The sequence below is a fragment of the Fringilla coelebs genome (genome assembly GCF_963513975.1).
Source record: "Fringilla coelebs genome assembly, chromosome: 17".
NCBI classification, from domain to species: domain Eukaryota; kingdom Metazoa; phylum Chordata; class Aves; order Passeriformes; family Fringillidae; genus Fringilla; species Fringilla coelebs.
Genome location: NC_140043.1, coordinates 10342235 through 10357976, shown reverse-complemented (window position 1 = coordinate 10357976; position 15742 = coordinate 10342235). Strand labels below are relative to the sequence as shown.

At 41.3% G+C, this 15742-nt stretch overlaps 1 protein-coding gene across 1 annotated transcript in view; it reads left to right on the top strand.

Annotated features, from left to right (window-relative positions):
• The window catches only part of ZNRF3 (zinc and ring finger 3), a 64812-nt gene that overhangs the window by 42382 nt on the left and 6688 nt on the right, over window positions 1–15742 (top strand). The window contains exons 3-6 of the mRNA XM_084217020.1: window positions 8672–8746; window positions 11990–12121; window positions 13038–13148; window positions 14094–14261. Of these exons, the coding sequence (XP_084073146.1) occupies window positions 8672–8746; window positions 11990–12121; window positions 13038–13148; window positions 14094–14261 (486 nt within the window). The remainder of the gene's footprint in view (window positions 1–8671; window positions 8747–11989; window positions 12122–13037; window positions 13149–14093; window positions 14262–15742) is intronic.

The following is a 15742-nucleotide window of genomic DNA, read 5'->3' as shown; positions in this document are numbered from 1 at the left end:
TCAAAATTCTCAGATAACTTGGTCCCTTTGGGGTAGGAAGAAAGATGGGCCTTAGACCTGAGGATCCGAATAGTGAGCTTTGAAATGGGTGTGGGGAGGAGGATGCCTTTGCAAAGAGCACAGAATCCATAGACTTCAGGTCCATGGATGGTGTTGAAACTCCCAGAGGGTCGCTTCAGCTGAGTGTAAGGGTCTAATGAGCCAGTCTGACTGTTTATGGGCTGTGGTTAACCTCTTGCAAGTTAGGATTTCCTGTCGCCAGCAATGAGCTGTGACCGCCAGCACCACAGTGTTAATGATGAGGTAGGGGCTGATGAATGGCTGGACTCCAGACAGCAGCCTTCACTGGCAAAGAATCAAGTGGCTAGAGGGAGAAAAACATTGAAGTCTACAAGGGAAATAATGCAATCTCCAGAACCTATAATTCCCATGTTTAAAAAAAGAAAGGGATAAAGAAACTGGCGACAAATTCAAAACAAGTGAAGCTTTTATCTCTGTATTCTGAATAGAAGATTGTTCTTCAGCAAAACTGGCTGTAAAAGCCAGGCCAGTTAAAACAATATGCAGGCTGCTTGCCTCCAAGTAACCAGAAATTGTTGGCTCAGAGTAGCCTGTTCTGAGGAGCCAACCTGCTGGGAGACGTTATCCAAGCAACGGCTTGAATGTAATTCCTCCCGCTGTGGAATGGCTCTTTGGCAAATGAAGACCCTAATTAGAGATGGAAGGGTTTCTATTTTGTTTTTCTTTAATCCTTGCCCCGAGGCCTCTGCAATACAGCCATGTCTCTGCTTGCGTGGAGAGAAGTTTCCAGTTTCCCTTTGTAACAAAAATCCTCCACCTTTTTCATTTTTGTTTTCCACTTCTTTTTATCTATTTTTATTTTTTTTTCTTGTTTTTTTACAGAGTCAACAAACTAACTACAAGGGCCCACCACAGTCTGGGACCTTGAAGCTAAACCAAGGATAACTGTTTGGAAGAAGGGCCATATCATCCTGTATTAGCCAGCCATGAACATGGACAGTTGCTAGCTAAACTGGAATACTGGCCCACCATGTAAATTTTTGCTATTGAAATTATTACCCAAGCTGATTCTAGTAGTAGAGAGGGAGGATCTCATAGAATCAGCAATATCTTACTGGATTCCAAGGGAATCCCACAATTTTTTGTTCATTCGGAAAGATTGAAGGACCTCAGTAGGGCTTACGTGCTTTTCTGTAGTCTTGGATGCAGATGCTCATCCCTGCCAAAGAGGACAGAACCTCCAGGGCAATGGACTGCAGCACTTTGATATGTGTAGATGTGAAAATACCTTTGCTTCTTCTCAACTCACCTTGGTCTGTATCACATCTATCTGAACACAGTTAGGGATTGCATGCAGGCACTTAATAACCCTGCAAAGAGCACTGCATTTTCTGTCACTGTTGAGATATGGATTTATTGTTTCATCATCTCAGATTATTGTGTTATCTCTAAAATGTCCTTGTTCACAGTAGATACCAACCTATTGATGAAGGTCAGCTTCCTGAGGGTGAGGCTAAGCAAGACAGATGAGACTAAGCATTCCCTGACTGAGGTTAGAGGGAATTCTTATTAACAATTTTTCAAAGTTTTGCCACTTCTCATTCTAAATATAAGACAATTCTTATAATTTGTTTCCCCTTTTGATGTACATAAATAGCAGTTTAGAATTCTAAAGTTAGAACACATGCCTATAGGAGGAGCTTCAGTACATTCTTTTTAAACAGCTTGGGTACTGTAGGGATGCCTTTTTATAGTGGTCTGCATTAATAGTTGCTTTAATTTACAACTGCTCCAATGCATTCTTATATCTCTGTTTTTTATTCTCTCAGCACCACAATATGCTTGCATGTATGTGTACACAATTATCTTGGGTCTACTTCGTTGTTTCTATCCATCTACTTTCAGTGCACCCTCAGTGAAAAGGTTAAGAATTATCTGGATTTGCTGTAGTGGTATTTTATAGCATATGATATAGTACATGCTTAGTACATAATTCCTAAAATATCCTCATCCTGTGACCATTATATTTCAAAGGTAACTGTATATAGAAGTTCTGGGAAAAGCTTGAAGGGTTAACCCTCAGTTGTTGTGAATGCAGCTACCCAGTTCTTGCTGAGTGTGCTGGGTTCTCTGTGAATATGTAATCTAGTTCAAGACCCCCGTCCCCTCCTTTGATCTCTTCCAGTGCTCACCCTTGTCTCTGTGGCTGTGCCTTGTCATAGCAACAAGGCTGCTGGCCTGCAGCATGGTGATAGCAGAGGTCAGCCTTTGGGACTGAGTCCCATGACTCTCAAATGGATCTTAAGAGATATGCAGCCAGCAGGCTTTGCTGTGTTCAGGATTAAAGAAATGTCCTTTTCTGTTTTCACTTGGTCTAGACTCAGAACTGTTAACAGTGTTTCTCCCTAACCCCAGAAAAGAGAGACACTTTAGTTTTCTTGTTCTTCATTTTAACCATCTGAGAGCCTCTCAGTACTGAGTGGTATGAATCACACTGGTGTGTATATTTATTGTTGATGTGATTATGTCTAGTTTAAATAAAACTGCAAGTATATAGCTTTTTAAGGTTCCTTTTTTTAAATTTACCGAAATATACATTGGTTTTGTGATTATGCTTTTAAATTTTAAAATGCTGCTTCACACTTTCTATACTTCTTAATTGGTAAGCAACTGTTGTAATGCTGTATAATTCAGAATCTATAGGGCATGTGTATAAATCATATCTCAAGGTGCCAGAGAATTTGAGTATTCCAGTCAGGAAGGGATTTTATGCTGGTGTGATGCATGGGGATTTGACTGTCTTGCTTTGATATTCTGCCTTTTTTTTCAGAAAGAAATATTCAGACAGAAGAAAGTTCCTTTTTCATTATCTCAGAAAAGGTTTGAAATGGCATCCTGTTTATGCTCGGCTTAACTGAGTTTCTGGAATTAGCAGGGAATTGTACATTAACAGGTCTGAAGCATCAGTTGGTTAATTTGTAACTTGTGCTGTTTGCAAAGTAGATGGCTGTCCTTTTCTCCTTCCTCCTCTGCCCTGCAGAATTGGCCTGTGGCCTGGCTTGCTAGCTCCAGTGTTGGTTCAAGGGACAAGGTATTTTTTGTGATTGATTGAGCCTGATAGCAGTGTGGGGGGAGAAAAGAGAGAAGCCTGAATGGTTCAGATGTTGTTGTCTGTATTCTGTGTAGCTCTGAGAGAAACAGGGTTTTGCATTTTCACAGTTGCAAAGAAAAGGTGTATTTGCACAGTGCTGTGGGTTTTATGTAGGGTTCTTAATGATGAGCAGGTTTGGATGTTATTGCCTAGCTTCATGTGATGCCATTTTTTGCCAGACTGAAAATCTAACACTGCCATGCATAGAATGGGGGTGCAGTTCATACCCACTGCTTGTTTTAACAGGGTTGTTTAAGGTATTCCTCTCCCCTGAAGAAGTTTAGGGCTTTGAGAGCATCAGGGTCAGAATGCCATTCTGCTGACTGGAATGGCAAACTGGCAGTGGCAACGTCTCCTTGTCACAACCTGAGATTCATCATGCATTTATGTAAGAACCAATGGTCTTCTGCTCATCATTAGGACTTCTGGGTTTGTCCAGACTTAATTGAGCTTTTCTCAAAGCTTCAGAAAGTTAAACCCTGATAAGGTAGGCTCCTAATGCTTGTTTCAGCACTAAAGTTGTCCTCTGCTAATATTAAAAAAAAAAATATCAAATGAAGACAAGTCTGCAGAAGTGTCATAGTTTAACCACACAACTACAGCAAACCTCTACTAGAAAAGCCAATATTATAGAATCTAGTACTGCATATTCTACATCATATCTCAGTAATATTGTCTGTGTCTTTGTGGTGTGACTTGATATGGGGAAAACAGGTACAAATCAATTGATATTGGAACAGACTTTGTTACTTTTGAGTCTGCTCAAGAAAAGACCAAGACCACTAAGTTGCTATATCAGTCATTTATTTTGGTGAAATACTGCAGATGGAAACCTCATTCCTTCAGCTGTATTCCCAGCAGTGAGGATCGTTGAAATCCTTGAACTGCTTTTTCAGAGCAGTAAAACAAGAAACTGCAGCTTTTCATTGAAGATCTTGTTCCTTGGAGTCACAGAGTTTGCAAGTTGCATGTCACTGAGTGTTGCTCATGTGTTACCAGTACACTGGGTGAGAGGCTGACTTCTCTTATTTCAAAGCACCAGAAGACAGCTGATGATAGAATCAGCTATGAAAAACGTTCCACTTAACACTGCTTGCATAATCCCACTCTTTTGTCAGATTAATGGCCACTGACTCCACCATGTAGAGAGATCTGACACAGACTGTTTGATCTGATGGGCTGGGAATATCCAGAAAGTATGCCTCAAGTTCAATAATTATTAGTTCATAGAGAAACTGAAGGGGAAAAAACCCTCAAAAACTGACAGAGAAAATTCAGGCTGGGTCAGTTGTCACTTAAATAAGGACATACAAATCAATTTTATTGACTACTCTGTTCAACAGTCTCTGCACTGATCTAGATAATACCATATTTTCTGCCCCAAAAACCAAGATATACTGAAAAAAGGAATGGCAGTAGGAAAAAGCTGTTGTTACACCTGTTGGAGCTGTGCTGTTACCCTTAGTTCTAGCAGCATTTTGCTCTTGGGATCCATAGGACTGTTCTCTGTGTGCTGTGTCCTCCAGCTAATAATGCTGACACCCAATGGAATAGTTTGCTAAATGAAGTTTACTGGCATTTGTACTGGTTATTCCTTAAACCATTGCCCAACCTCCTCTTCCCCAGCTTTGTGAGTTTTTTAACCCAGGGAATAAATCAACCTGCTCATGTGGCACATACCATAATTATATTTGTTAACTAGCGTGTACTAAGTTCCAAGAAGTTAATACCTAGAGTTGGGTGAACAAATCCAGGGAAGAGAGATAGGTAGTTTTTAATGTAAAAATATCTGTGAGAACATAATTTTATATCACCAGGATATATATGTGGCTTATACAGGCAGCCAATACTTTTAAAGTATTCTTTTCTCCCTTCAGTCCATCAGTATTTTCCAGAATGTTAACTTTAAAAAGTTTATTTCTGAGTAGTAATCTGGCTCTGCCCATAGCCATTTTCAACAAAAGGTACTCTCTTAATAGATGTGTAATGCATTACTATGTTGATGTAAATGGCAGAGCTTGCAGTGCCTAATGAACTTTGATCTCCCCACCTATAGTTTAAGCCTTGGTCTTTCTCTCATCTGTAATTTATTCACTCTCTGAAATCCATTAGATTAAAGTGTCATGTCCTCAGGTGCAAATACTGCTGGATATTTTCAGGGAATTCTAACTCTGGCAAAGAAGTAAATGTAATGAATAAAGGCTGATATTGTTGGTATGATTTTTACTCTTAAAAGGGAACCTTGTAAGCAGCTTTTCTTATGATAGTTTCTCCACTGTTGTGTCCTAACTGAAACAATAATTAGAACGAAACCATACTAGAAAGCAGAGGGGAGGAGATGCTTGCCATGTTCATATGTGCAAGAATGCAAAGTCCTTCAAGATGTCAGGAAGGAGCTGAACTTACTGTTGGATTGCTGCTGTCCTACCTGACTTGAGTGAACGAGAGGAACAGTGCACCTGTTTAATAATTATCTGGTCCCTTGGGATGAAAGTTTGCCTCATCAAGGAAGTTGTTACTTCCTTATTGTATTTGCCTGGCCCACAGGGAGGTAGTGCAGAGCTCTTAAAACCATTCTGGTGTTCTTTGAGGTAATAACTTAAAATTCCTCAGGCCTGGAAAGGTGGAGAGGTATTTTTCTTGTGCTTCTGTCACATGCAAATCCTCTTATCTTACCTAGATTACAAGGTCTAGTAAATTCTGCCAGATTTTAATCTTGAGGCAGTATTTAATGTGCATTTTATTGGTAACGTCCATTGTTCTCTAGTAGCATAAACTCTAGACTCTGAGCACAGAGATGGACTGGGAGGTTGTTGTTGCTTTGAACAAAGTGATCACTTGAATTATGAGATGTGCAATTACTTTTTTTTTGTTTTACATTACTCTTTACAAAAGGAGAATACTGATACGTAGTGATAGTAATTTGTTTTAAGCCACAGAAGACAATCACAGAAAGAAATAGGCCTGGCGAATGAATGGGAATTGAATTGTGGAAATGTCTGATTGTTTGCCACAAGTATTATAAATGTAAAAGTACGAGCTTATTTTTCCCCCTCATCCAGCTTGTGTTTATTTTTGATGTAGCTTTGGTCACTTTGCTTAGAAAAATGATTGAGGGAGTCTAAATGCTGGCTAGCCCAAAAAAAAAAAAAAAAAAAAAAAAAAAAAAAAAAAAATATCACGTGCCTATTACAGCCTGGCATTATTTTAAGTGGGACTTAACATTGCTGTGTTATTCTGAGCTGCCCTGATTACTGACGAGTGGACAGGGTATTTCAAAGACGTTGTGACTTTACTATGCTGCGGCATTTTCGGGGATGCCGAAGGACCGGGGTGCCCGGCAGGTGTTTCAGGTTGCCCGGAGCCCCGGTCACAGGCGCGCTCCGGCCGCCACCCGGCACTGAGGGCAGGAGGGAATGCCCAGCGAGCAGGGGTGCTCCCCGCCGCAGTGCCCGGTGTTACGGCCGAGCTGCAGGCGGGGGAGGCGGAGGCGGCCGCGCTCTGATCTCCGGCCAGCGGAACCTGGCCCGTCAGGCGGCCTCAAGCCGCGGAGCCGGAGCCTCGAGCCCGCCGGCGAGGGCCGGGCCCAGCTCTCGCTGCGGGCCGGGGCGGCGGGAGCGCCTCAGCACTCGGTACGGACACGGCTCTTTAGCACCTTGTGCAGGAGTGGTCAGCGCCTCCGGCAGAGGAGGTTTGGCTGGAGCAAACTTCCAGGCAGGAGCGCCTTTCCCTGGGAATCAGGATTTAAACCCCAGTCATGAGTAACTCCCCGCGTTTCCCCGTTCTCCCCGCGGCCCTGGCCCCTTCCTCTCCCCGCCATGCCCGGGACAAGCGGCGCTTCCGGCGCGGGGGCGCTGCGGCCGCAGGGGGGCGCTGTGCGCGCCGCTGGGCCCTCAGGGCCGCGGGCGAGGCGAGCCGGGGGACGGCGGCCGGAGCCTCGCAGGGCGCGGTGAAACGAGCCCGGCTTGGCCCCAGTGAAACGAGCTTGGCAGAATGGCCACACGGGTCACCCCCATGTGCCATTAAACTCCGCAGCACGATTTTTTTTGCTCGGTGCTTTTCTTCTCTCAACACCAGGTGGTGGAAACTTGCTGCTCGTTCAGTGTATGCACCCAATTAAGGAGTTTTTATCAGCGCTGATCTGCAAAATCTCTTTAAAAATCTCTTCGGAGATCAAGGGGCCCTGCTTGTTGACTGATCATCCTGAAAAAAACAATCTAAATAGCCTGAACAGTTCTGTAAGCGCTGCGTGTCTGTAAGGGGTGCCTTCTAGGGAAACCTGGATGAGCCCTCACCTCAGGGCTGCTGCAGAGGAGAATGGGTGGTGGATTCCTTTTAACTCTTCCTCCCCAGCAGTTCTTAGTCATTAACCAGGTGTGCCGACTTCAAAGGGGACGAATACCTGGTGGGCTGAGAAAAAGCTCTAATTTGGGAGTTGGTTTCCCTCATGTGCTGTCTGATGGGCCTTTTTGGTTTAAAATAAAATACGACAATAGAGCAAAGAAAGTGACCTTTATGTATTCAAACCAAGTTCTCTGTATTGGCCAACGTTTTTCCAGGAAGCTGCTGATTAATGTTTCATAATTTATTGCTTTTATTGGTTTCTCTTATATCTCAATATAAGTTCAAGTTCTGGTTGTCTCTGTGGAGGGCCAGTGCCTTCTTGTTTAGTACTGTGGTGGTGATAGCTGTCATTGCTTGGAGGAATAATCTCTTATATTGTGTGTCCATAAAGGCAATAGGATTTTGAAAAGTTACTGGGAATGTCTGCTTTGTGGAGCCACTGAGCAACATTTCAACACTACATACAGAGACACAGCGGCAGAAGCAGGATAAAACCCCTGTTAGCCTTGTTTTCTCTTTCCCAGAGGATTTTAATATCTTCTAATGCCTTCTGTGTGCAGTTGGTAACTCCAGGTTTGGACTGTATTTGATGAAAAGCTGTGCACTTACGTAGCTCTGATCAGCATAAGAAACATATGCAACAGTTCTGACCTCTGATGGTCAGAAAAAGCAGTATTCACTGAGGCACATTCTGAGATTGTGGCATCCTAGTTTGTGAGAATGACGCTGAAAAAGTGTAAAGAACCCAGTCCACCTTAATTTTCTGCACTAGTGAGCTTGTCTCCACTCCAAGTCATAGGAAGATGGTTTTTAATGGCAATTCCAGGTAAAGTGGAGGGAAAGTAATATAATTAAAAAAAAATCTTCTGCTTAAAGTCTTTAGAGGGTCGAAATCTCATTTGAATTCCTTTAAAGGTTGTTGAAGGAGGAGTTTGAGAAGGAAAGAGCAGAAGCACTGTAGAACCTGTAGTGAAGTTTGACTACATTCCATGCTGGTTCAGAAACTCCTGTTTGTAATTGTCCTATCATTTGTTTTAACTGCACAGAAACACAAAATGTTAAGTTTTCTATCTGGAGATGAGGAGAAGGAGTAATTTTTGAGTTAAGAAGTTATCTTTTGGGGTGGGACTGAGGATGCTGTCTTTCTTATTGCAGGCAAAACGAGCAGTACAGCGAGGAGCCACAGCGGTCATCTTTGATGTTTCTGAAAACCCAGATGCCATTGATCAGGTATGCAGCAATGTCAGGCAGGAAGCAATGCAGGTGTTGGGAACCTGGCAGAAAGGGAAAATTTTGGGGAGTTAGATTTCTCTTCTAGCTTTTGCTAGAATCCAGAATCCAGGTCTGGGATTTCGGTTTTGAAAGAGGATGGAGGCAAATTTTTTGTGGCCCATTATCTAATCAAGGAGGTTTTCTTTGCCCAACTCTGTGTACAAAACACAGGATGTTTGGCCTATCCAGCCTGTGATCAATAGTGTTGTTGAACAGCTGCTATTTTTGAGATTGTGAAACAGCTTTCAAACCTGATTCTAAACAAGTTTATTTTTAAAGCTTATAACCATTTCTTTCTCATTTACAGCTGATGATTTCTGCCTATGTATTTTGTGGACAAGCAGGGCTTTTCTTCTTTTTCCAAGTCTTGTTATAACTTTCGTCTTTTTATTTGAAGTGGGTGAGGTAATAGCCCTATGAAAGGCTTTAGCATACTTCAGCTAATTTTGGGTTATTTCAGTGAAGAAACATAAGCACAAAAATAGTCTGCATTTGGTTTGGTTCTATTTTGTCTTGAAACAAAACTGCTGTTTCTGTTAGAGCAGAAACAAGTGGAGCTGAAGTTTTTTAACTGCCGCCTGTATTTCTTGGGGGAAAAGGGAGATCATCAATGTTTACATTAAAGAAGCTGTCTTTAATTCTGAAATGAGCATCTCTTGGACAAAGGAATGCAGAAGATCCTGTGCAATGGATGCTTTGAGTATTGTGGTCTGCATGTGCATCAAGGTTGCAGCCCTGATCTTGAAAACATTCACAGGTTTATTTTTTTCCCCTTTTCTACACAGGAAGAATCTCTTTACAAAGATGTGATCTGTCATTTTCTATTTTTCAACTCTGTGTTACAGCTTCTGGTTACTTTTAGCCACCCTGCTCTGGACTTGGGAAGCTCAGTTACTGTCTCTTGCTCTTTTCCCTCTAACAACAAAGGCTTTCCTTGCCTGATTATAAATAATAAACTGGGTACATCTGTCCTCAAGAGCTGGGAAACTAGTCTAGTGGATGTTTGAATATTTTTATGTACCAATAAAATGGAAGAAGATTAGTGGTTTAGAGCAGTACTTGACACAGTAAGTAGGCTCTGTTAGATGAAAGAGCAGTAGCCTGTGGAAGGACTGGCAAACAGGAGAGGAATGACTGGATGTAGCTTTCATACTCTAAAAGTTACAGTTATTGGATTGGGTCTCTTCTCATGCTGCTCTGGATGTTTGTTTTTAATGGATTTTGATTCTCATCTAAAGTCTTCAGAACCTTTGACATTGGGATGCTAAGTAATTTCTCTTTAAAATAAGTACCATTTTGGCGCTCATAATGGAATTGTGGAAAACAATGACAGATAAGAGTGGAGGGAAAATTGACATAAGGTAATATAGAGTATCTTTGGTTCAAATGGAAATATCCTAAGACTCTGAGGGGAGCTGTTTAGGAAGTTTTCTCATGTATGCTTGTTACCAAGCACTAGAACAAATAAGGGAGATTTCTTTGAAAAGGAGGAGTGGAGTATTATGAAAGGCAGCCCCTCCTGCCAGTCAATGAACAGAAATTGGAGGTAGGCCTGACCGGAAGAATTGTCCCTAGATCATTTGGTAGATGCCAAATAAAAGGACTTTGCCTAAATGGGTTTTATTCCCATTGATCTGAGTATCTTCTACTGTAACTTAAGAATAAAACTTTTATTTTTAGAAATGCTCTCTGAAGTCTGACTTGTTTCTTAGTTTTACTTTTACATATTTGAAGAGGAGTAACAGCACCCAGAGCATCATGGTTAGCCAGAGTCTGACAATGTGCAAAAATGAGGAACTGGGAGAATTCTCTCTTGAGCAAGAAATCATGAGAGAGAGTATGTGTCTGGGGATGGAGGGATAGTGATTGGATTTGGCCCTAGGCTAGCAAGGCTTGTAGACACATAGGATCCCTGGATACTGCGGCTAGTTTTTTAGCTCATCACAAGACACCTGCCTTAAAAGTAGTTTGATCAATGTTCTCAGAAAATACTAGGAAGAATCAATTTTTAAAAGTCTCAATGGAATCTGTTATCATCATCTGGTCAGTTAAAGCCAAGTCCTTTTATCAGGATGATGGACCAGTCAACTGGTAATTTCTGCATGGTTTAGCCAGAACTAACAGGTAGCTATCAAAAATGCAGATCTGTTAATCTCAGCCATAAGATACCCTTGTTCTATTTGCTCACATGGCTGTCATCTCATTCCTTTCCCCTGTATCATTTCCATCTGCTTGTCAGTGCATTGCTTGTTTTCTATCAACCAGCCTCTGCACTTGTATTTTGCTCGTCAGTCAGAATAAGCTGTATGAATTGATCATGTTGCTGCTGTTTTTTTAACAGAACAATTCTCTGTGTAGTTATAACTCTCTCTGCTACATGGTTTAGCAGATTGTTGTTCTGCATTTGTTGGCCAGAGAAGTTGCACATTCTCCACACTTCAAGGTTTTAACATCTGACTGGATAAAGCTGTGAGCAGCCTGATTTGATGTCATACTTGACCCTGCCTTGACCATGAGGTTGGGCTCATGACATGTCTTCCCACACACATTATTTTCTGATTCTATCATTTGGCCTTTTTGACAAAAAAGCTGGACCTGGAAGGAAGCTTCAGGGTGAATTATGTGGTCTACTCAAATGCTTTAGTCTTTGAGGGCGCCCCCATCCTGAAATCAGTAGGTCTCATCATTGCTAGAACTCAAGTAATTTTGAATGAGTTTGTTGAGTTAAACATCAGAAATTACTAATTTAACTTGGCCTGAAAGACAGGACTCTGATATGAGTTTGTTCAGAAAGCTGAAGAAATTTCTATGTGAATAATGTTGAAAGATTGATAAAATGTAGCAGGGACAATTTTTCTGGAATGTGCAGATTTTTATTCTTCTTCATTGTGAGGTTTAACATTAAAGTATTAATATCTGCACTGATAAGTAATGCAGCTAAGTTAAAGTGGCTGTTCAGAAATAGCATTTGCTTATCCTTAATCTTAGTTTTGGTCCATAAAAAAAAAAGGCAGGGCAAAAGTCGAAAGTTTAATTCAGGTTTAATTCTGTGGAATATTTAGTTAAAGGTCTAGAAGAGAAGAACTGGTGCTTGAAATCAATACTGCATTCATACTCCTTAACCATTCTCTTCATTGTCCAAAAGGAAGGTGGTTTTCCTGAAACATGCCTTCTGAGAGGACTACTTTTTTTTTTTCCTAGCTGAACCAGGGCTCAGAGGACCCTCTGAAGAGACCAGTGGTGTACGTGAAAGGTGCTGATGCTGTCAAGCTAATGAACATAGTTAACAAGCAGAAAGTGGCACGGGCCAGGATTCAGCATCGCCCCCCACGGGTGAGACTTTGAGATCCTTTCTCTGGGTATCACAGTGCTGTTGTTACTGCAGGCAGGGCTTGCTCACTGCACTGGGGGTGAGGATGTTCTGATGCTCCTTATGTGCATTAATACATGTGAAATTCTGTTGATCTAAATAAACTGAGCACTGTGGACAAGCAGCTGGACCTGGTGTAAGTACAGAATGTGGCATCTGCTGTCTTATAGAAGGATAATTTTGAGTGTGGAAGTGGCTAAAAAATTCACACAGTAGAAGTTTTCCTTTTTCTTAGTTATTGCACACTCCTGATGGTTCAGTTTTGTAAGGTGGTTTGCCCTGTGTTAACTAATAGTAGTATTTTAAACATGGATTAATTATGAGATTATCTAATATTTGTAATTGTAATATAAAATAGTTTTTCTAGACTTTTTTTTTTTCCTAACAGTCTCTACATATAGTTTACAGAAGAATAAAATGAGAGGTCTTTTATGTCCCAGTTACCACTTTGGTTGTTTTTCTTTTTTTTAATGGAATCCTTCTGTTGAGAAATGTATTTGAGAAGTGGGCCTTTTTTTGAAAATTCATATGTTGATTTTTTTAGTCACTTACATGCATAAGCAACACATTAAGCTATAAAAATTAGTTTTGGTGTGACTCGCTCAGTTAAAGAAACCTGGATTTTGCAGTTCAGAGGTTGTAAACCTGACATCTCATGCTTGGCATTCTGTGTATTCTGTTCACTGGCACTGGCACACAAAACACAGGTTTTGTCTCTTAGAATACCAGTTAATGAACAGAGCAATGTGTACCCTGACTTCTGCCATCCTGACTGAGTACATTCAGCAATGGCCCCTGAGAAATAATAAGAGAAAGAAGCAACAGCTTAGAGTATGGTCTAAAGGAAGGAAAAATAACACCTTTGTTTTAATTTTTAAGCAACCCACGGAGTACTTTGACATGGGAATTTTCCTGGCCTTCTTTGTGGTTGTGTCTCTTGTTTGCCTCATTCTTCTTGTCAAGATCAAACTGAAACAGCGACGCAGTCAGGTAAGAGTAGTGGTGGGAATTCACTGAATGCTGAAAGTTAGCTTCTCTTACTTTGTCCTAAAATGTGCTTTGCAACTCTTGAAAATGCAGGCCACTGACTTACAATAGCCATCTTGGTGGCTGTGTGGTTTTATCCATGCGTGTAGGCCTTTGGAAGAACTGGGAAATATCTTCAAAGGAGATTTACATGGACCTATGATGTTTGTTCAGTTAAATCCTGGAATGAAAACAGTATAGAAGCAGTCCACATAGGCACTGGGAAGAAAGAACATTTCTGGTTGCTCACAGGTTATCAGTAGCACTGGTATACTTCTAAATGAGTCCAAACTCTTGCTGCTGTATTGTGGAGAGGATTGAAAATAAATCACAATTTTTTTCAATAGGATAACATCTATTGAAATGGGAAAGATTTTCAAGGTAAAAAGTTGTGTTAGGAAAATTTCCAGGTGACATACTTAGTTTCTCCTGGAGGAAATTATACAGCTAATTTATAAAATTTCATTTTAACCCCTTTCTCAAGTATTGCTCCAGGTAATATGATGGTAACAGCATATTGGGGCATTACAATCAATACTGACATATAAAAAAAAAATTCCTGGCCAAGTTTTATATGTTGGTTTGAATAGTTGCTGCCTATCAGTTGAGCAAGTTGCAGTGTATCCCATTTGTCAGCACCGTCATCCAGTTCTAATTCAGAGTAGTTTATCATTCTCACTTCTTCATGTGGCATACATTCTTTTCCATGAGGCTTCTGACCTGAATTCTAATTAGCCTTCTTTCTGTTTAATTTAAGAAATTATACATCACTTGGGCCTGACATGATCTGTAAGATATGTTGTGGTGGTGTTTCTCTGCTATTACACTCTAGTCCCTTACACAGCAGCATTGGCTTTTTTTTTTCTTTTTTCTTTTTTTTTTTTTTTTATTTTGTTTCTTCTCATGTAGAATTCCATGAACAGGCTTGCAGTGCAAGCACTGGAGAAAATGGAGACCAGGAAGTTTAAGTCCAAAAGTAAGGGACACCGAGAAAGTAACTGTGGAGCACTGGATACACTCAGTAGCAGCTCCACCTCTGACTGTGCCATCTGCTTGGAGAAGTACATTGATGGGGAGGTAAAGGATGAAAGGTTTTTTCACCATGGGCTGGGAATGTAGGTGGTTTTAGCACTGTGCTACGTGACTGGCTGTTGGGGACATTCTGTGCTGAGGTGGTGCCACTTCTCAGTTTGATCGCACTGAGCAGCCAACGTGGCCTCAGCTGCATCCTGCAGCTCGAAATTCCCCATGCTGCAGAGTGAGAGGTGAGGGATCCCATTTGCAAGTTGCTACCTTCACTGTTCTTGCATTTTGAAGAACAAGTCACAAGGAAGGCAGGGTTGCCTCAGCACTTGGTTCTCTGGGTATTTTTGACAAGTCATGCACTGAGGTGTTGATGCGTGCAAGCTCTGCTGGAGATAAGGAATATCCTTAGGGTTTTGCTTTTTCAAGATTTGATGGCACCCTGTCTTAAAAATATCAAGTACACAGCACTGCTGGGAAACCAGAGGAGGAGAACCAAGAGAGGTCAAAATGTTCAGGAACAGTTTTTTGACTCCTCAGTTACAATCACTGTATTGATGTCAGAGCTTGGTGGCCATGACAGTTCAACCCCGAGGAAGTAACAAAAGGGTGAAATAGAAAATGGGCTCCTTAAATAAAATGGAGGCAATATTCACAGCTATCAACTTCCATTAGAAAGATTATATGAAGACATTTCATTTTGTCACAAGAGTCATAATTTTTAAGGCAATAGAAAATACCACCTGCATATTTGAGTGCTGCAAGGTGCAAATTATTCAGAGTAGCGAGGATGAAGGTAGAGCAGGACTTCAGAAGGGCTGTACAAACTGACTGCAGAGGAAGTTAAGGCCTGAAGTTCAGCTTGAAGTGATAGACACAGGGAAGAGCTTCACATGTATCAGGAATGGGCTGGGAGCTGAGCATTGCTATTTGGGAACAAGATCTTGATGCTTTAGATAGCTTTGTGAAACCAACTTAGTGGCAGTTTAACTGCTTTGTCGCAGTTTAGAAAGGTAAATCAGATACTAGAAGTGAGATGGGAAGTGTAAAGAGCTGAACAGAAAACATTACACCACAGTGTAAGTTTAGACATGGTCTCACTTTGAGTACTGTGTATTTCTGACCTCACCTCACAAAAGATATGGAATGAAGAGGAAGGTGCTTCAGGAAAGGGTAGTCACAAAATGATCAAACATTTTGAATAGTTTCTGTAAAAAACCTGAATGATTAAGTGGGCAAGGACTGTTCAGACCCAGATTGCTTGGGGGCAGGGGGATACAAAGTTGTGTGATGTTTCTCCACCAGGAGGTAGTAGCCCCTGGAACTCCTTGCCTAAGCATGTTAGAAATTGAAAACCTAAGCTCATGGGGAGAGCTCATGAGCAGTACTGAGAGGAAAGATTTGTTGCAGGCTCAGGAAATCCTGTAAACAGATCATAGCTGAAGGATAAGAGTCCTGGGCAAGGGAAAAAGTATCATACACCCTGTGTTGGTTTTGATTTTACCTGAGTGTTTTCCATTGCGAATAATTGTAGG